At 39.1% G+C, this 20,979-nt stretch overlaps 2 protein-coding genes across 3 annotated transcripts; both read left to right on the top strand.

Annotated features, from left to right (window-relative positions):
* The first annotated feature begins 5,608 nt into the window (after positions 1–5,608).
* Positions 5,609–11,800, top strand: LOC114135980 (nuclear factor 7, ovary-like). Of its 2 annotated transcripts, none has more exons than XM_028003713.1 (2): positions 5,609–6,358; positions 9,098–11,800. In XM_028003713.1, exon 2 carries the CDS (start codon positions 9,105–9,107, stop codon positions 10,482–10,484), a length of 1,380 nt encoding a protein of 459 aa, XP_027859514.1. In that variant the 5' UTR covers positions 5,609–6,358; positions 9,098–9,104; the 3' UTR covers positions 10,485–11,800. The 2 variants fall into 2 exon arrangements, with proteins under 2 accessions (XP_027859514.1, XP_027859513.1); XM_028003712.1 differs by lacking the exon at positions 5,609–6,358 and adding an exon at positions 7,115–9,025 and having other exon boundaries at positions 9,100–11,800.
* A 1,378-nt stretch (positions 11,801–13,178) lies between these two features.
* Positions 13,179–20,398, top strand: dnase1l4.1 (deoxyribonuclease 1 like 4, tandem duplicate 1). Its single transcript, XM_028004083.1, has 10 exons — positions 13,179–13,306; positions 14,120–14,205; positions 14,349–14,437; positions 15,265–15,342; positions 16,449–16,561; positions 16,681–16,793; positions 17,824–17,981; positions 18,189–18,285; positions 18,616–18,682; positions 19,893–20,398. Exons 2-10 carry the CDS (start codon positions 14,125–14,127, stop codon positions 19,982–19,984), a joined length of 888 nt encoding a protein of 295 aa, XP_027859884.1. The 5' UTR covers positions 13,179–13,306; positions 14,120–14,124; the 3' UTR covers positions 19,985–20,398.
* The last annotated feature ends 581 nt before the right edge of the window (positions 20,399–20,979 follow it).

The raw sequence follows: 20,979 nt of genomic DNA on the forward strand, positions 1-20,979 counted from the left end.
TTTTTGTTGTATTGTGAAGTGGGAGACATAAATAAATTTTTTTTTTTGTAATTACATCTTGTTTTATGTGTTTACTTTTTTTGTTCTTTTTTTTTTTGATGGAAGAAAAATATCCAAATCGATAAAATGGTGATTATGGCAACATTTTTAGCTTTGTACATTTTCTGTTTCTCAAACACAAAATGATAAACTTATGTAAAACCAAAATATGACTCATAAAAAACGTTCTAATGCATCTACGTACGAGAGCGTTCCACAGTCATGGAGGGAAGCTCCTGCAAATATAACAAATCACATTATATGTGAGGTTTATTCCCTCTGCTCCACGTTCAAACGTATCAACTTTAAAAATATTTGCATGATCTGAAGCATCATGTTTTAGTCAATAACTCTTTAATAAACTGGAGAAGAAGATGTTGGTGTGCATCAGTTCACAATCTGTTCATATTTTCATAAAAATCTAGCTGCTTGGAATCAAAAATTTTAAATATGAGGCTTCATTTGTACTTTTCACAGTATTTTGTTTTGATAATTTTACCAGAAGATATTTTATTTGACATTTTCTTGTTTTACCGATTTAAAGCTACTCACCACAGGAGTTTTACAACTTAATGAAAACTATTCCAGTAATGTTTGTTGCTTTTGTCAGTTTTTATTGTAAATCAGTTTATTCATAAAATATGGTAAAAGCAATTATGCTGTACAAAACATGTTAACACTCTGCATTGACAAACAGCAAGACAGAAGACATTGAGGTAAATTAATTACAAAAAATTCACCTTTTTAGGAATATCTAGTAATTACTGAAATGATTATTTAAAAAGAAATAGTTTTCATCCTGTGAGAAGCAAGAAGTAAATGAAAGCATCTGGATTCAGTCGTGCTAAAAGATCTAAAAAACAACTTTTAATTTTGACAGTAATTTTAAAAATGAGTGTCGTTAAAAGAAACAGCATGGTGCTGCTGCCACTTTTTGCTCAGATGTAGCTGGTTAAAAAATTAACAGAATCAGGAATGTAGTTTCATTTCAAGGAACAATAAAAACATGTCAGTCATTCAAACATTAAAAAGTATTATAAAAAAAGATTACACATGATTCTGCTCTTCAGATTCTCCAGTAAAACAATTAAAGGTTTAATTGGGAAACCTAAGAATTTGTGGTGGAGGAAATAATTTATTTGCACCCGAATAAAGTCTTATTTAAAGCGCATATACCTCCAAACGGGCAATAAGATAGTTGAACGAAGGAACAACAACCTGTCACAATGTCAAGCAGAAGTGTTAAGTAAAATAATTTTTCTCGTTGCTAAGGTCTGACTGGAAACCCAAACTGTGTAATTTGTTTGTCTGATCATGATAATAAATAATTTTTCATAATTAAAATCAGGTCAAATATTTTCAGAAGGAACGTTTCTGATAGGTATTTTGTTTACCTAAATACAAAGAAAGAACCACAGACAACGTTTATGAGTTTTCAACCAAGCTTCTGCAGAAGGAGAAAGAACCAAACCACTTCTCCAAGGAGTTCACCATGCAGAGCCTGTCTTTTTATTCAGCAGGAGAAAGAAGGGAGTCGAGAGTGAGAAATCAAAGACTGGCTATTCTGAAACAAGGAAGAACACAGAAACTAACACACAGGCCCTTTAAGGAGGATCCCTAGATTAGAAAGCAGCTGCAGCTTCAAGGTTTAGGGAAAAAGCTAAGTTTGTCTTTCACATGGTTTAACAGATTCTTCCTCTCTGGGGTGTGAATACTATTGAAGAAGAAGATCATTTAATGCTAGCTTTGGACAAAAAGTTTTGGCTCTTTCCTCTTTTCTCTCCCGAGTCCTTGGCGAGTGGCGGCGTCCTGGTAAAACGAAACTAACACAGCGTGTTGACGTCACAGATCACAGAGTTTAATTCATAGAAAGCGATGAACAACAAAGCTGCAGAGATACAGAGATATGCATTAACTCATAAAATAACAGACACACAAGGGATAGACAAACGAACACAGAACATATAGACAGACAACGGCGCCCAACGTGGAGAGGAAAAATGGAAAAACTCTCTCCCTGTATTAGCGTTACATTGTACTTTATACTGACTAGGCGTTTCCTCACTTTAATATATGCAAAGAAGGCGTTCCGTAATTCAACCAATCAGAGACCTGTTTTCGGCCCCAGAGAAACCTGAGAAGTCTCCCCCTTTACACCCAACTCGAACGGGCGTCTGGTCTCCGTCAAGCCAGAAGGGGAAGAACACTTAATCTCAGAGGTACTGGGTACGACTGTCCCCGGCACCGAAGTCCTGAGATAAATCTCGCAGACTCCCCTGGAGTTTTGACGTCCCACATTCCAGCTGCCGTTTCCATGGAGATGCTACTTTATGGCCCTTGTGTGCTCTTTAAGCAGACAGTGGAAGGCGTCTGCTTGTCTCCTTGGGCCATCTCAAAGGGTCACACAAAGCCTGTTTTTCCAATAAAAATGCTTAATATTCCTTTACACATGTTGTAAGTATTTTAGCACTTAACTAATCATTTTCCTTTACAATACTAAACCTTTAAATGAAAAACAAACTGGTAACTACTTATGTAAGAATGATAACAAAACATAATTATTCTAACAATTTCAACATGTGATAATAAGAACAGACCTGTGTAACCGGGTTCTGCTTCACTCCACTGCACCAGGCCGGCCCCAGTAACCCCTCGACTCTGTGTTGTGTAGATTTTTAAATGAAGACGAGAAGTTTCTGGTTGTTCAGGCAGTTTATTTCCTGAATATGGGGAGTTAGAGTCAGTGCAACGGCTCCGCTTCATTCAGCACACTCTCGTGGAGATTTCACAGACTGGCCCTGAGTACAGTAAAGCATTAATATTTTCAATGTACATTGAAGAATAAAATAATAAATGATGTACCTGAATGGGAACATATGGGGAGTTAGAGTCAGTGCAACGGCTCCGCTTCATTCAGCACACTACAACAGAGCGTTAAGTTAGCCTTTAGCTTAGCACATGAAGTGTTTGATAATTTTAACTAAACTAAAAGTACAAAAATTGGTGCTGGGCACACATCTAGTAATTAATAAATTTCACACTATTTGTCCAAGTTAATGAAAATGATGTTGCTAACACGTTTCTACTGTGTGCTGAAAAACGCAACTCACCTCTGGTGCAGCTTTCACAGACTGGCACTGAGTGCAGGAGCCAGCAACATTTAACCAGCCACACAGAGAGGGGGCGCTATTTCCCCATTGCACTGATCCATATAAAGCAAGTGGGATTCTACAACTTAAACCTAAACACTGTTACACCTGCTCATCGGAGAGCTTGTAAGCTTTCTGGAAGTTGAATGTTTTAGCAGAGTTTGGAACAACAGCCTGAAGCATTTTGTCTCATCCTGAACGAGGAGGAATTAAAAAGAATTAAAAAGAATTAAAAAGAATTAAAAAAGCAAACAGCAGGGAGTCACTAATATAATAACCAAAATGACAAAACTAAGTATTCTGTATTTATAACAATGGAGGAGCCAAAACTTTCTCCTGCTGCACAGAAACAAAACTGAAGTTATTATTTTTGGACCTAAAGAGGAACGATCTAGAGTTATAGATCTAGAGCTATAGATCTAGAGCTATAGATCTAGAGTTATAGATCTAGAGCTATAGATCTAGAGCTATAGATCTAGAGTTATAGATATAGAGTTATAGATCTAGAGTTATAGATCTAGAGTCAATGCACAGCTTCAGTTATTACAACTAAAAACCAGTGATCAGGCCGAAACCTGGGAGTAGTGATGGACTCTGTCCTGAACCTCCAGAGCCACATAAAGACAGTTACAAAGTCGGCCTTCTATCACCTGAAGAACATTTCCAGGATTAAAGGACTAATGTCTCAGCCAGATCTAGAGAAACTCATCCATGCCTTCATCTTCAGTCGTATTGATTATTGCTACAGCGTCTTCACAGGTCTGTCCAACAAATCAATCAAACAGCTGCAGCTGATCCAGACGCTGCTGCTGGCGTTCTGACTAAAACCAGGAAGATAGAGCACATAACACCAGTTCTAAAGTCCCTCCACTGGCTCCCTGTAGCTCAAAGAATAGACTTTAAAATACTGTTGTTAGTTTGTAAATCACTGAACGGCTTAGCACCACAATACATTAAAGATCTGCTGTTGTTGTATCAACCTTCCAGACCTCTCAGGTTCTGGTTCTGGTTCTGCTCTGCATCCCCAGAACCAGAACCAAACGAGGAGAAGCAGCTTTCAGCATCTATGCACCACAAATTTGGAACAAACTTCCAGAAAACTGTAAAACAGCTGAAACACTGACTTCTTTTAAATCTCAACTGAAAACCCACCTGTTTAGGATTGTATTTGAAATGTAATCAATTACAAATTTATTGATGGAACTTGACTTAACGCTGTGTTTTGATTATTGATTCTATCTTGCATTGTGTTTCTGTGTTTGTAATGATGTAAAGCACTTTGAAATGCCTGCTGCTGAAATGTGCTATACAAATAACATTTGATTAATTGATTGATTGAACAATACAACAAAAAAAGGAGTCTGTTCACACAACTAAGAGGTGGAAAACGGGGTAGAAGAGTGCAGTTATAGGTTGTTTTCACACCAACATGAGACCAAAACTGCAACATTTGCTACATTTTCAGCTGCTGTGGTTCTCATTCACTGCAAACCAAACCGTTTGAGCAACCGGTTCCCTGCTTCGCGTGTGGGGGCGCTGCACCAAGAACCACTGAAGGAAACGATACAAAAACCTCTGAAGAAGACACTGAGCGCAACTTTCTTCTTTATGAAATATTTAAAAAATGGAGTAGCATCAGATTTTATCGGTTGTAGGATTTCTCTCTTGTTTCTGGCTAAAGGCCATGAGTCATTTCTCCCGCTAGCGCTAGGCTAGCATGTTTGTTTTGGCTGTATTTACCCAGAGTTCATAGAGTTCGTCCAACTCCTTCTCCGAGTCCTCGGGTTTGGTGTGAACTGGGATCATCACCAGATCTTTCAGAACTGCGAGGAGAATCAGACAGAAATCTAGTTTTACATCTCAGGAGAGATGATGGTATAAATCTGACCACAAGTCATGGCTCACCTGTGTTCAGGCACCTGAACCGAAGGATGAACGGATCCCTGGCCTTCAGTCTCCTCATTGTTTAACTGGTACCATCCCACAAGGTCGACCAGGTCGTCCCAGCATGCACATTCAATACGACCTCATTCATAAAGCCCTTTATAGTCCTTCTAATGAATGAGTGAATGAATGAATGAATGAATGAACTTTCACATGTGTCTGAACACGTGTGCAGGTTGCAGTTGTTGGTTGAACAGAATAAAAGGTGACCCATTTAACAATCACTTGGCTCCACAGGTAAAACAAGGTGTGCCCTAAAAACCCAAACCAAACAAAAACAGGTTTGCTTTCAGCTGCAGATTTGATCTCATCAAGTTTTTCACCTTCATGTTTGATCAGATTTCCTTCTGAATCAAGAACATTATAAATGTTAAAATTTAATAAAGACAATTTAAATTGGTTTGATGTGTCAAAAGTGATTATTATAAGAAGGTTTAAAGAGTGCAGTAACAAAAAATAACAGGCAGTCTTCAAATTCAAAAGTAAGTTTATTTATCTCAAAGGGAAATTACATTCATTTTAAATAAAATAGTTTATATGTCCAGATGAACCATTTCTGTCTGATTAAAAGTAGCTTTTGACAATAACAAGCTTTACACAGGTGTTAGATATGTTTTCATTAAGTCTACATTTCTGTTTTTAGAAATAGTTTATTATTGATTTTAGCAAAAAAAATTATAATGAACAGAAATAAAATCTTTAAAACATACATCTGTGTGTAATTAATCTATGAAATGTGACTTTTCAGTATTAAACAATTCTTATTAATAAAATATTAATAATATTAGATTTGGGTTTATGTTTATTTCAGACTTTCAGAAGAACAAAACAGTCAGATGGAAAGAGAACCAAACAGAATCAGCAAAATAAATAACACAAATATCATTATTAATATTAATAATAAGTTTCACCAGAACCACCACAGATCAGTCCGATAAAGAGAGTCTTACTTTGGGTCAGAAGACTCAGAACTCTGGGTTATCTCGTATTTCTGCTCCAGGTTTAGTCTGATGGAGGAAACTGGACTTAAACATCAGTTCTGAAGAGTCAGCCGCTGGATTCTAACACTGGATGTTCTGACGGTTCATGTTTCTGGTTTCAGAACCGAGTTTCCTCCAGACCAGGAAGTACTCTTTACACGAGAGGCTGGCGTGAGACAAACAAAACCAAAATCTGCAGAATAATCTGCCTGAGCGACACAGAGACTCACAACTGCAGCGCAGCAGGTAATCTGTTCTCTGACTCGGTTTTTGTGACGCACCATTTCTCTGTATTTCTGCATCTGCAGGATTGGTGGAAGTGGTCCAGCAGGTTTTTAGCTGCGATCAGTCGATGCTGCAGCAGAAAACAAGCAGACGCTCTTATCTCTAAGATCAGCTCATCGCATGTCGGTTTTGTCTCAACTAGTTTTATCTTGGAAACTCCTGAAGAGCTTTTAGAGATTTCCTGCCCGACATCACTGTGAAACCGGAAAGATTTCAGACAAACCGCTGTTTCAAGTTCTGCAGTGGTCAGATTTTTCACTCACATCTTTAGGATTATTTGAAGACAATCAAAACTAACATGCCTGATTAGACTGAGCATAAAAGGCCTCCTGATGGAAACCTTTGAGTTGGGAGAGATTGGGTCAGAGACGGATGGAAATTTCCTCCAGCTTCACTAACGTGTCGGTGACGCAACCGACTTCCTGCATTTAGACAAACCCGACCAGAGAAAACCCGACAGAGGAAACCCGACAGAGGAAACCCGACCAGAGGAAACCCGACAGAGGAAACCCGACAGAGGAAACCCGACAGAGGAAACCCGACCAGAGGAAACCCGACAGAGGAAACCCGACAGAGGAAACCCGACCAGAGGAAACCCGACAGAGGAAACCCGACCAGAGGAAACCCGACCAGAGGAAACCCGACAGAGGAAACCCGACCAGAGGAAACCCGACCAGAGGAAACCCGACAGAGGAAACCCGACAGAGGAAACCCGACAGAGGAAACCCGACGAGGCTTTTTCATCACTTCTAAATGCCTGAAACGTTCTACCTGCTGAATCGTGGGGACAGATATTTCATAACATAAACATAATAATCAGAAAAGGCCTGATCACCAACAAAGATCTAATAACACCATTTTTATCTCTGCCATTTAAATTTTATCTGATAATTTCATTACACCTCTTATTTTTAACTTTAAACAGGATTGTTGCTTTTTCATTTTTCTCTGCTTATTGTTCAATAAATATGAATAAGCTCAAAATATGATTAAATTCAGACACTAACTGCGTTCTTATGATTGCACAAATTGGAATTACAAAAATAAATCAGCTTAATGAAAATATTTTACAAAATTTGGAAAAAACTTTTTCAGTTGCATTTTGTAAAAGTCATCAAATTAGTCAAGTGATCAACAACCGGATGTTACTACTGATGGAAACGACAAAGAAGACGACAGGAAGTGGGACGCAGGTGATGGGCAGCGTGTTTTTAAATAACTTATTGCGTTAAATTTATTCACATGTGATTTTAATGAAATTTCTTGTTCTATCGAAACACAGAAATCGTTTTTTTGGACATTAGTGGGATATCAGTAAAGTTTGTATTTTTTTTCTCGCTGAATTCAGCAGAGCTAAGTAAGGCTAGATGTTAGCTTCTGCTGTAGTGCATGTTGAGGTATATAACTATTAAAATGGGCAGCTATAAACATTTTTAGAGGTAATGTCAAGAATATGCAGATTTGATCATTTCATGTTCTGGTTCTGAACTCCTGCGAAGACCGAAGGGTCAACTGTAGATCAAATTTTATTCCAAAATGTTGAGTTTTGCTGTTTGTTGGAAAAGTCAAGGCATACAACATACATTTTAAATTGTACCTTTTAGAACAATTAAAAAAGAAAAAATAATATGTTTTTAAAATATAATTTTATTTAAAAAAACAAAAAGCAGGAAATTTGTTCCTCATCTGCCGAATCTGCTGCTGCTGCTCAAGTCCAAAGGATGAATAAAAATGAAGTTATAAGGAACCCAGATGAGTTACAACCAAAACAATATTCAGAGTGAAAACCGGCTGATTGGTCGAAAGCCAAGCAGGAATGTCAGAGCAAATAAGCCCCGCCCCCTTTAATAACTTCCTGTTTGGAACCTGTGAAGGGTCAAGGGTCAGTTTGGCTCTGGAAATGATGAAGGACTTTAAAAAACACAATCAGAGGAACAAACATGATGGTTTCTGTCAGGATCTGAGCTTTGGAAACAAAATGGAGCAAAAATATGAGAGGATGTTTTTATGCACCGATGTTCCTATGAATTATTTATTTACATATATATTGAAACAATTGACAACTAATATGGTGACTGAATAATTGAATTTAATGATCTATTTGCATTACTTTATGGATTTGTCAATATTGTGCAAAATAGGCTTCAGTGGTTAAATGAAAAATCTACAGAATGTGAAAAAAGAAATGTGCCGAGAATAAGAATATTGTTTACCATGGAAACGGTTTAGTTACAACTAATAATGTCAAGATGTCTTTGCTATTTAGTTTATGACTAAATTAAACTGAATTTATCAAGTTATTTTAGGCTTGCAATTCTTAAATATTCTAACTTTATTTGTTGTAATAATTTGAGGCAGCTAGTTTTGAATTGAAGTAAACCTGTTTTCCATGTTGCATTGCAAACACTGAATAGTACAAGTTATGTTCACTCATATTTTTCAGGTAAATGCTATGTACTGTAAATAGTCATATTTACCGTAACTAACCGCCATAAAAAGGGCAAGAAGAAGAAAAAGAAAGTGAAAGTAAAAACCTGGAGCGGCTCCTCCTCTGAGCAGCTGCTGTTTCCTCTCAGACAGAAATTCACTTTTAAATTCACTTCAGGAACAGAAGGAGAGAGAGAAGAGGTCAATCTGGGCAGGAAATGTTTAGCGGCACAAAAACTTCCTGATTTAACTTTCGGTTTGTTCTGCTTGCAGAGAGAAAATGGCTTCCGGCTCCGAGAAGAATCTTTCCTGCCCCATCTGCCACGAAATCTTCACGGATCCTGTGGTTCTGTCGTGCAGCCACAGCTTCTGCCAGGCCTGCGTCCAGTCCTGGTGGAAGGAAAAGCTCATAAACGAGTGTCCGGTTTGCAAGGAAAGGCCTCTGAGCAACCCGCCCATCAGCTCGGCGTTGAGGAATCTGTGTTTAGCGGAAAAAACGAGGCTCTCTGCGGGAGCGGAGCCGGGACTCTGCAGCCAGCACAGCGAGAAGCTGAAGCTGTTCTGCCTGGACCACCAGCAGTCCGTCTGCGTCGTCTGCAGGGACTCCAAAGCTCACAGCAACCACAGGTTTAGACCCATCGACGAGGCGGCGGAGGAGCGCAGGGAGGAGGTCCGGGAGTCCCTCACGGCTCTGCGGGAACAGCTGAAGCTCTTCGAAGAGGCGAAGGGAAGCCGCGACCAAAACGCCAAACACATCAAGAGCCAGAACAGAAACACGGAGAAGCAGATCCGGGATCAGTTCAGGAAGTTTCACCAGCTTCTGCAGGAGGAAGAGGAGGCGCGCATCGCCGCGCTGAGGGAGGAAGAGCGGCAGAAAAGCAAAGCGCTGAGGGAGGAATCGGAAGCTCTGAGCAGGATCATCTCCGATTTCTCCACCACAATCAGAGAGACGGAGAAGCAGCTGAAGGCCGACAGCGTTTCCTTCCTGCGCTCCTACAAAGCCGCCTTAACAACAGCGGAACAGCGCCGCCTGCAGGACGACCCGGCACCGTCCGCCGGCGCGCTGCTGGACGTGGCAAAACATCTGGGCAACCTGGCCTTCAACATCTGGATCCAGATGAAGGCGGCCGTCTGCTTCTCCGCCGTGGTTCTGGACCCAAACACGGCTCACCCCGAGCTGACCCCGGACGACGACCTGAGCGCCGCGACGCACGGAGAGCGGCTCAAGCTGCCGGACAACCCGGAGCGGTTCGGCTGGTGCCGCGCCGTGCTCGGCTCGGACGGGTTCACTTCCGGGTCGCACAGCTGGGAGGTCGAGGTCGGAGAAGGCGGCGGCTGGGAGGTGGGCGTGGCGGCGGAGTCCGCGGACAGGAAGGGGTCCGTGGGGTCGGGGTCGTGGAGGATCGGTCTGGACGGCGCCTTTCTGGCCTTTTTCCCTCCAGGGAGAAGTTCGGTTCTGTCCGTCAAGCCGCCCCGGAGGATCCGAGTCCATCTGGACTGGGAGAGGGGGAAGCTGTCGTTCTCAGACGCCGATACCGGCGGACACATCCACACCTTCAGCCACTGCTTCACTGAGAAACTGTTTCCGTTTTTCAGCGTCAAGAAGGAGAAAACGCTGAAAATATTAACAACAGCAGTTTCTGCCTCTGTGGGCCAGTGATGGGAGGAAAGTTCAGGTTCAGCAGAAAAGAAATGATCATTATGCACCAAAATATCACCTGGTTTTCTCTCTATTCCTCAAATTATTTCCATTTTCTTTGCCATATTGGGCCAAAGAGGAGAACATTTCCGGCCAAAAGCTCAGAAATGTTCCAATGATAATAATCTCAGAAGTTTTCTAGAAAAAAAACAAGAAAGTTTCTGAGCTTGAGAAGCTGGCAGTTCACTTAAAAACGATTCAGCTCAGAAATATTTACAAAAAGAACATTTCTGAGTTTAACAAGTAAAAAGACATTTTCTAGAAAAATCTTTGGTAAAGAACTCAGATTTTTTCTTTAGATTAAACTCAGAAATGTTCTAAAGAAAAAAACTAAAAAGGAATTTCTGAGCTTGAAAAGTCTAAACTTTCCTATATCTAGAATTGAAATAACACACATGCTGCGTTAAAATCAACAGGTTTTATTCAAATTCTTCTCGGCTTCCTTGAATCTAGATGATGATATTGTTTTTAGTTTTCTCTTTTCCATAGAAAAAGCTGCAGATATTTTTCACATTATTTTTTCTAGAATTGTGTAAATGATTCTGAAAATCTGCATGTTAGCTCATTTTTTAACCAATCACGTCTAAAAGCTGAAATACTTCGGCACATCGCTACTCGACTCGCTATTGGCTGCCCTTTGAGCAGCAGCCAATCAAGGAGCGGCATTTGTTTTCCTTGGCGCTGATTGGCTGGAGGCCAAATCGCGGTAATAAGGACGACTGTAGACGTTAGCTTCTGCTAAGATGGTCTCCACTGTTTACATATTTTATTTATTCAACATATCAATCTGATAAATAAAAGAGCCTGACATTAAACCATCTTTATTTCTATTTCATAACCATGTGTGTTTTGGGATGAGTTTTATTTATATAATATTGGTACATATCAATATCGTGGGGTAACAATATCGGCAGATTTTCATATTATTTCATTTGGTAAAAGTTCGTCAGATCGTTATTTTTTTGAAATGATCATTTTTCTTTTTTAGGGTTTTGTTCTTGACGTTTTGGCTGAAACATGTTAAACTGACCAAAATAAAATCATTTCTGTGGATTTTTCTTAATGCTTCTGTGGTTTCAAGGCTGACATGAATGTTTAGTTTTTCATTTCAATATAAAGTTATGGTTCTTTGTTTTTTAAAGTGTAAAGAAGCTGGTTTCTCTGTGCTGTTGTGTTATTGTATTATAACTCACTGACATTTGACATAACTGACATTTAGTTATGCTAAATCAATGTAATATGGCTAAATGTATTGCTAATAAATACTTACAGTGCAATTAGTCTTATTCTGTATTCTGTTCAAACCTTTATTTACACTTTACAAGCATATATACAGTATTTATGCTTGTAAATATAAAAGGATTTTATGTGACAGACCAGAACAAAGAAAAGTAAAAAGTATTTGGTAAAAAAGCTACTCAAGTCCTGAGTAACTGATCAAAAACAATCATTTAATATTTCAACATTACATCCTCATAAGGACTAAAATATAGTTCAGTGGAAATTTTGATGTTTTAGAGACCAAAATGGAAATAATTTGTATAAAAAACTTAAATTACAAAATAAAATCAGGGAAAAGAAATTAAATTTCTTTCAACATGAAACTAGCAGAAACTGCAGGTGTGTGTCTGTCTGGTGAGTTTTAGGTTAGAAAATGTTTGTCATTCACTGGGTAGAGAGTAAAGTCTAGTAAAAGTCAAAATAGTCCTAAAAGGTTTATTTGTTCCAAAAACGTTACTCAAGTAGATGTAAGTAGTTACTGTCCAACTCTTTTCATGACCAGCAGAATCCAGTCCGGTGTAAACCTGTAACAGATGGACCATAAATTGTCTCTAAAGTTATTACGATAAACAATAATATTGTTTGTTTTGACACTATTTTCAAGTATTATAATGTTAATAATAATGCAAAATTACATTCTCAAAGATTAATAAACATTCAATTCTAATGAACATTTAACACTGGAACTGGAGGACATTTTAAATATCCAAAATAAATAAAACAACAAATAAAATGAATTATGAAGTTTCTTCAAACAAGATTGTTCTTCAAAAATACAGCTGGTTCAGACCAAAACACCACCTTTTTATTTTTTTGGTAGAAAGAGAAAAACAATAAATCACACAAATGGATAACAAGTTCATTTTAATGTATTATTTGATTGATTTATTGTGACAGAGCTAATCAGGTGAATAAAAATAATTCTAAATATTATGAATAGAAAAAAGGCAGCATTTAAAGCACAGATTTGGACATAACATAATTTTTTTAAGTGGTTTGATGGTTGCAGGTCAGAGTTTAAGTTCAATAAACTCAGCAGATCCAAAATGAAACTGCAATAAACTTGGAGCAAAGAAAACGCTGGTAGAAAATAAGAAGGAACCAGGTTGACGGCTCCTCTTCAGCTGCTGCTGATTGGCTGGCAGAGAGCAGGTGAAGCGCTTAGCCCCGCCCACAGAGGGAAACCTGCAGCTCCATGACAGAGAAAAACAGCCAGATCCCTGACAGAAACTCTCATATTGATGCTGGTTTTCATTTCCAAGGCGCAGATCCTGACAGAAACTAACATTTTTAACACTTTTTATGTTTAGAGACAAACTGATGTTTGAGCAGGAATACAATAAAAGGGCGGGGTTTATTTTTTACAACATTCCTGCTCTCTGTTTCAAACCTGCCATTGGTTGGCTCTAGACCAATCAAACAGCTGCTTTTCACACAATGTATAGTGAAGCCTGCAACATTTATTCAACTCCTCTGGAGAAACGCAGCAGATTCTCCTGCAGGTGAGAAACAACTTTCTTGTTTAGTTTTTTCTCTAGAGCAGAACGTCTTCAGAACCAGAACTCATCGACTGATCTCCAACAAACCTGATCCAAAAGGCTAAATTACGTCCTTAGTGCAGTTATTTGACTGAGGTTTGCTGGTGTTGCTCCATTTTCTGGTACTTATGGTGATAACAGTGAAAGAGGTTATAAATATTTACCCATTTGCAGCATCTTTTCTAGCATCACTGCAAAAACACAAAATCTAATTTCTAGTGCAGATATCTTAGTGCACTTGAAACAAGATAAAACTAACTCATAAGTCATTTTATAGCAAAATATAGAAGCTCATTTCAACTCAACAATCCCTTAATATTGATGAAAACATGTTTTTCCTACTGGCAGATTATTTCACTTATAACATGGGGAAACTGGAAAGTAAGTTATAAAAAAGTTTATCTCGAATCTTTTATGTTCAACAACGCAAGAGAAAGCTAGTCCAGACAAACTCAGCAAGTTCAAACTGGTTTTAGTGGTAAGAGTGTCTGTTTGCCTGGGCCTGCAGCAATGTGCAGACGCATCAGTTAATTGTAACAAAAACACGACTTCCACGAATCCTGCAAATGTAAAAGGACTGAGAATTGCTGCTCCACTGAAACCAACAAACAAAAGAAGGGCAAGCCAGAAAAAACAAACCCGCCCTGGTTGTTCCCAGGACAGTTTTTCAGCTGTGACAGGTTTGATCTGGGTTTTAAATCCAGATTTAGTTTCTGTAATGTGTATATCTATCAGATGGAGGCTACAATTGATTTAAAGTTTCTTCTAAACTTCCAGCCACCATGAAAATCGCATCGTTTAACATTCAGAGGCTTGGACTGAAAAAAGTGTCGGACCCCAGCATTCTGAACAACCTGGTTCAGGTAAAAACAAAAACACCTGGTGGTTTGATTTCTGCTTTGGTAAAATGGGTTAAAAGGAAATATTGACATGAATATATTAATCATTTCAACCTGTTTGATGAAATCTGATTAATTAAACTCATTCAATTGTGTTTTTCTGTCAGATTATTTCTCGTTATGACATCATTGTGATCCTGGAGGTTGTGGATGAGACCGGGAAAGCCGTGGATGTTCTGATGGAAGCTCTTAACAAGTCAGTAAAAGTTTAAAAATCGTTTATTCATCTATATATGGACTGTTCCCACTAAATCAAATCAAATCTAATTTTATTTGTATAGCACATTTCAGCAGCAAGGCATTTCAAAGTGCTTTACATCATATCAAACACAGAAACACAATGAAACATAGAATCAATAATCAAAACACGACATTAAGTCAAGTTCCATCAATAAATTTGTAATTGATTACATCTCAAATACAATCCTAAACAGGTGGGTTTTTAGTGGAGTTTCATCCATAAAGGTTTACCTGTTTCACTCCTACTGTGTTGTATGGAACAAAATACCTGCTGCTATTTTTATTCCCGCTCACAATCACCCAGTTTAAATGGACTGAACTTATATAGCGCTTTACACTAGAGTCACATTCACCCAGTTGCACTCACAAACACACACTTACAAACCGATACGTAGATCGGTAGGCAATTTGGGGTTAAGTCCCTTGCCCAGAGGCACATCGACATGTGGCAGGAGGAAACTGGAATCGAACCTACAACCTTCCGATCACAAGACGACTACTCTACCAAAGAGCCACAGTTTGATGTAACCAGCATTTTAATGGGCTCCGTTCACCTCTTTCACAGAGCAGGGACTCCGTCGTCCCTCTCGGATTTTTGTGCAATTCTATGGTACCTGTTAGTGTCTAGAATTTACAGGGTTTATGTTACGCAGAAAAAACCATCTTACAGGCCACAAAGGTTGAGCTTCAACTTGATGTGGATCTGATTCGTCCCCTGCTTTTCCCTGAAAGAAACTTTTCTAATGAAAACACCTTTGTGTGCGTTTTGCTCCGTCCTGAAAGGGAACATCGCTACGAGAAGCAAATCAGCACTCGCCTGGGCAGAACTGACTACAAGGAGCAGTTCCTGTTCCTGTACAGGTGACAGTTCATTCATTCATTCATTCATTCATTCATTCATTCATTCATTAGGAGGATCATTTCATTCACCAACTGCTAGTAAAGATGAGAAAATAACTAAATCTGACTGATCTGAACATCAGTTTATTTAATAAATATTGGCTTCAAACTGAAAATATTATCTGAGGGGCGTGCCGTGGTGGCGTAGCGGTTAGCGCGACCCACATTTGGAGGCCCCAAGTCCTCGACGCGGCTGTCGTGGGTTCGACTCCCGGACCTGGCGATGTTTACCGCATGTCTTCCCCCCTCTCCTGTCAGCCTACTTCATGAAAAGGGACACTAAAGCCCACAAAAGACCCCCTGGAGGGGTAATAAAAGAAAATGTTATCTGAGATCCAGAATTATAATTGTTTTGGGTTTTTCATTATAGTTCAGTTTTATTTTGTTGCAACCGTTTGTATAATTGAGTTATTTTTATTAGTTTTTAGAATGTGTTTGCTATTTTTTATTAGTTATTTGTTAAATATTGTTAAGTTTGAGTTTAGTTTGTACTAGTTATTGTAGTAGTTTTGTTAACTTTTAGGTGCAGAATTCAAAAAGGTGACAGTATTGTGTTTATTTATACATCAGTTGAGTAATGAATATGAATACTCAACAGAAGACATTATTTTTAAAAAACCTATTCAGTAATGTACATTTACATTTTGTCTCTGTTTTTGTGGACTAGCGTAGCTTAGCTTAGCTTAGCTTAGCTTAGCGTAGCGTAGCGTAGCCAGCAGCAGGAGGATGGAGCGCCGTAATTTACCGACAGCTGATGAAAACTGCTTGTGTGGAGGAAATAAATCCATTTCACATCAGTTCAAAAGTCTGGAAATAGATTCATAACCAAAAACAAAGATATTTTAGCTCTAATTTCAGTGTTTGTTAGTTTTATAAATGCACAATATAATCCTGGATGGTTACAGTTTCCCCCCGCTAATTATGATTTTTATTTATTTCAGTTAATGTTTTATCAATTTCAGTCTTTGGTATTTTCAGTTAGCTATAATAAATCACATGAAACAGGTGATTTTTTTATTTTGGTTTTTTAAATGTTTTGTTTTTAAACTTAATATTTGGGTTATTAGAGTTGGTCTGGTTACTCTGGTGGACTTGTACCAGTCTGACGATAAGAAGACTGAAGGACAGGACGACATTAACAGAGATCCGTACATCCTGCGCTTCAGCTGCCCGAACACAGGTGACAGATAACAAAGGCACTATAATATATTCAACCACAGTTTAAAGTCTAATAGGTCAAAAATAACTCAGAGAAAAAAATGTAAACTTAACCTGATTCCTGTCTGATTCTCTTGACAGTCCTGGGAGATCTGGTGATGATCCCAGTTCACATCTCACCAAAAGGCGCCGAGATTGAGCTGGATAAACTCTACGACCTTTTCCTGGACATTCAGAAGATGTGGAAGACTGATGTAAGGATTCAATCTAGACAAAAACCTTCTGCAAAAACAGTGAAGTAGTTGAAACATTAAACAGAAGGAAAATGAAACTGATTAGCTGTTCGATGAAGATCAATCATCTGTAGGGTGACCAGACGTCCTCTTTTTCCCGGACATGTCCTACTTTTCAGACCTAAAAAATGTCCGGGGGGAATTTAGAAATCGTCCGGGATTTTGGTCAACTGCCTCAAAACACATTACATAGTTTACAGTTCATAGGGCACTGCGCACGGCGCTGCGTGTCACGTGATCCCTGAGCCGCATCAGTGCGGGCAGCACCACCCCCCCCGTAAGGTGTTCTGCCCCCCCCCCCCCCCCCCCCCCGCCCCCCTCCCGCTGCAGGTTGTCCGGGTTTTCCCAAAGTCAAATATGGTCACCCTAATCATCTGATTGATTAAATATCAGCAGAGCAAAGCTGACACGCACACAATCTGTCATTACTGGTTATACAACAAATATAGTGGAAATTTTGATTTTAATTAGCCAATCAAAGTATATTAGGATACAGTCTATAACATAGAAAACATATCAATGCTCCTCAGTTCTCAAAACACAGGCAGGATAAAAACAGCAGAAATTATGACGTAACTTTACTGACATTTTTGAGGAAATCTGTTTAATTCTGCAAAATATTGTCTAAAACTGTTTGAGTTGAACAGTGACTACTGAAGTCTAATCTTCTTATGTCAGGAGTTAAAACAGCAAGTGTGGAAAATCAATAAGCAGTTTGTGATTTATTAGCTGCATAATGGCTGAGAGACGATGGTCCTGCTACACTGTACAAACCTCTCAGGCCAACTTTCTATTCCAAAGGTTACTGGTCACCTTTCACTAGATATATGCATAAAGTAAATAATTAGGAACCAGGGCTTCTTTCTTCCTGGCCGCAGTCTCTGGCCACGCCCTCATTGTCCCTTGGCTCCGCCCACTTTGGATGCAGCGCGATGCTTTCACAAGGTACTTGGTGTAACACCCTAAAAGGTTTCCTTTGTCTCCGCTGCAGAACGTGATGATCCTGGGCGACTTTAACGCCGACGGCTCGTACGTTTCTAAGAAGGAGATGAAAACCATCCGAATCCGCAGCGACAAAAACTTCCACTGGCTGATTGGAGACGATGTGGACACAACGGCCAGCACCAAAAACACCAACACATACGACAGGTACATAAAAACACCCTGCCTCTCAGAATGAACATTAAAATCTACTAAAATTTATAAATTCAAGGTTTAAACAAAGGACGTCATTATAAATACCAAAGCAGAATATGTATTTTAGTGTGTTTGATTACTTTCTGATTGTGTGAGATATCAGAGTGAAGATCCTGCGACTCTCTGCTGTTTGCTTTAATTCTTCTTCTCTTCGTTCAGGATTGTTGTTTACGGAGACAAAATGCTTCAGGCTGTTGTTAAAAATTCTGCTAAGGCCTTCAACTTCCAGGAAGAATACAGACTCTCCAATGAACAGGTTTGTTATTATATATAATCTGATTTAAATGATAAATCAGATTATTTATCATTTAATGTCATTTGCAGACAAACAAAAAGATTACACACAGAAAACACTGAGATAAGTTTGAGACTTCTTCTAGAAACAACCCTCCATGTGTCGCATAACCTGTTTCAAAAATGTCTATTTTTTCTATAAATAGCACAGAAACTATTACAGTTATAAGCAAAACATTTTATTTGTGATAAAGCAGCAAGAATTTTCCGTTTTTGTGCTTGTACCCTCTAGTCCAGATTTACAAAAGAAGCTTTAATAATGTTGATAAAGTTTCATGACTTCCTGCTTTAGGCTCTGAACATAAGCGACCATTATCCAGTGGAGGTGGAGCTGCTGGGGAAAACAGGTGGAGCTGATGGTAAGCTCTCTGCTCAACAATAACCATTTATTTTTATTCTGTGAATAGATGAAAGGTGGTCAACTAAACTGAATAAAACTCATTTAAAGCAATCCTGTGTAGATTTGTTATTAATTGCATAATATTTGAAGGAAATTGCTGCAGTTTAGGGTTAATCTGACCATAAAGTCCTAACAAAAACATTCATGGCAGCTCATTTAAAGCAGTGGCAGTTCCAGACCACATTCACCAGTTGGCGTTTTTCACAGAGCAAACAGGGAAATGTTTCAGTGTTTAATATACTCTGCGAGCCACAGAGCCACTTCTAGCCGCCCTGTCTAAGTTTAAACACGTTAATTTAAAAAAGTTTTGGTTTTGATTTCTCTTAGATCTGTGTTGGTCTTTTTCCTTTTGGTTTGTAGCTGCTTTTGAGTTTTGGTTAATTAGTCTCCCTCCCTCAGTTTCCCAGCTTTCTATCTGCCACGGCTGCTCCACTTCTCCTCTGATTAGCTCGTCTGATCTGCCATTTCCACCGGGTCTCAATATTTAGCTTCTGTTTTTTCATTGTCTTGGTGCTTAGAACAGATAAATAGGCCCAAACTTTCTCCAGCTGAATAGAAACAAAACTGAAGTTATTTTCTTTGGACCTAAAGAGGAACGGGAAACTAGAGATCCAGCTGACCTCTGACCTTAACATTCAGAGTTACATAAAGACAGTTATAAAGTTGATCTTCTGTTGCCTGAAGAACATTTCCAGGATCAGAGGACTAGTGTCTCAGCAACATCTGGAGAAACTCATCCATGTGTTTCTAACAGTTAGCAGCGTTTCACAGGCCTGAATGAAAAGTCAAAACGCTGAACAGAACCGAACCAGAACCAAACATGGAGAAGCAGCAATCAGCTTCTATGCATCACAAATCTGGAACAAACTTCTAGAAAACTGCATAGCAGCCGAAACACAGAGTTCCTTTAAATCTAGACTAAAAACCCAGATGTTTAGAGTTGCTTTTGAAACATAATCAATGAAACATTGATCAATAATCTGATGTGTATTGAGAAAACGTAAAGGTTTAATTGTATGTTCTATGACTTTGTATTTTTTGTTTTTATGATGTGAAACACTTCGAAATGCCTTGTTGCTGAAAGGTGCTACACAAATAAACTTGATTGATTTCATTCCTCTTTTCTGATCTTGCTGTGTGAATAAGCAACATATTTTCTTCCTCTGTAGGTCTGAAAGAGAAGGCGGAAGAGCTCGACGTTAAAGACAAGAAACCAAAAGATGAAAAGAAAAAAAATACTGCAGGAAAGGGGAAAGGTTAACCTGGACAATGAAGATGCAGCTCCGCCTCAAGAGGCCGGAGAAACTCGACCGTGACACCGGTTACCTCAGAGAGCTCGTTGACATGAGGGGCCATTTTGAAAAGTATCACAGAGGACAGCATGTAAGAGCAATAACAATAAGTTTAGCACACCTTAGCGCAATGTCCACAAGGTTTCTCACACATTTGTAATGGAGCTACGGAAGGAGTGGAGGGCTAATTCAGAAAATGTCTGACATTTTCACTGAGAGGAGAACTCAGTTTTGTTGCCAGTAGTTTAGACATTAATGATCAAGTTATTTTAGGGCTGAAAACAAATGTACAATAGTTTACAAGCTCACTGCTTTACGTTCTGTCCAAATGTCAGACATTCAGTGTTGTCCAATGAACAAATGTAATAAAATATTTACATTAACTTGAGGTGTGTTCTCAGTTTTTTGAGGTGCATTTATTTATTCTAAGGACAGAAATTTGTTGTTATTACTATTTTTTATTTAAAGATGGTCTGCTTTTCATAATTGCTTAAGGTAAAAAAAAGAAAAAATATATTTAACCTCTTGCTCTGTCTCAGAAAGTTGTGAGGAAGATGGAAAAAAATTAAAAAAAATAAATCCAATAATCCAATGGCTCTTGGGACGTGGAATGTCACCTCTCTGGTGGGGAAGGAGCCGGAGCTAGTGCGTGAGGTCGAGAGGTTCCGGCTAGAAATAGTCGGTCTCACCTCGACGCATGGCTCTGGTTCTGGAACCAGTCTCCTTGAGAGGGGCTGGACATACTTCCACTCTGGAGTTGCCCAGGGAGAGAGACGTCGGGCAGGAGTGGGCATACTTGTTGCTCCCCATCTCGGCGCCTGTACGTTGGGGTTTACCCCGGTGAGCGAGAGGGTAGCATCCCTCCGCCTACGGGTGGGGGGACGGGTTCTGACTGTCGTTTGTGCTTACGGGCCGAACGACAGTTCAGATTACCCACCCTTTTTGGAGTCCTTAGAGGGGGTAC

This window comes from Xiphophorus couchianus, chromosome 20, assembly GCF_001444195.1.
Source record: "Xiphophorus couchianus chromosome 20, X_couchianus-1.0, whole genome shotgun sequence".
In the NCBI taxonomy this organism is placed as follows: domain Eukaryota; kingdom Metazoa; phylum Chordata; class Actinopteri; order Cyprinodontiformes; family Poeciliidae; genus Xiphophorus; species Xiphophorus couchianus.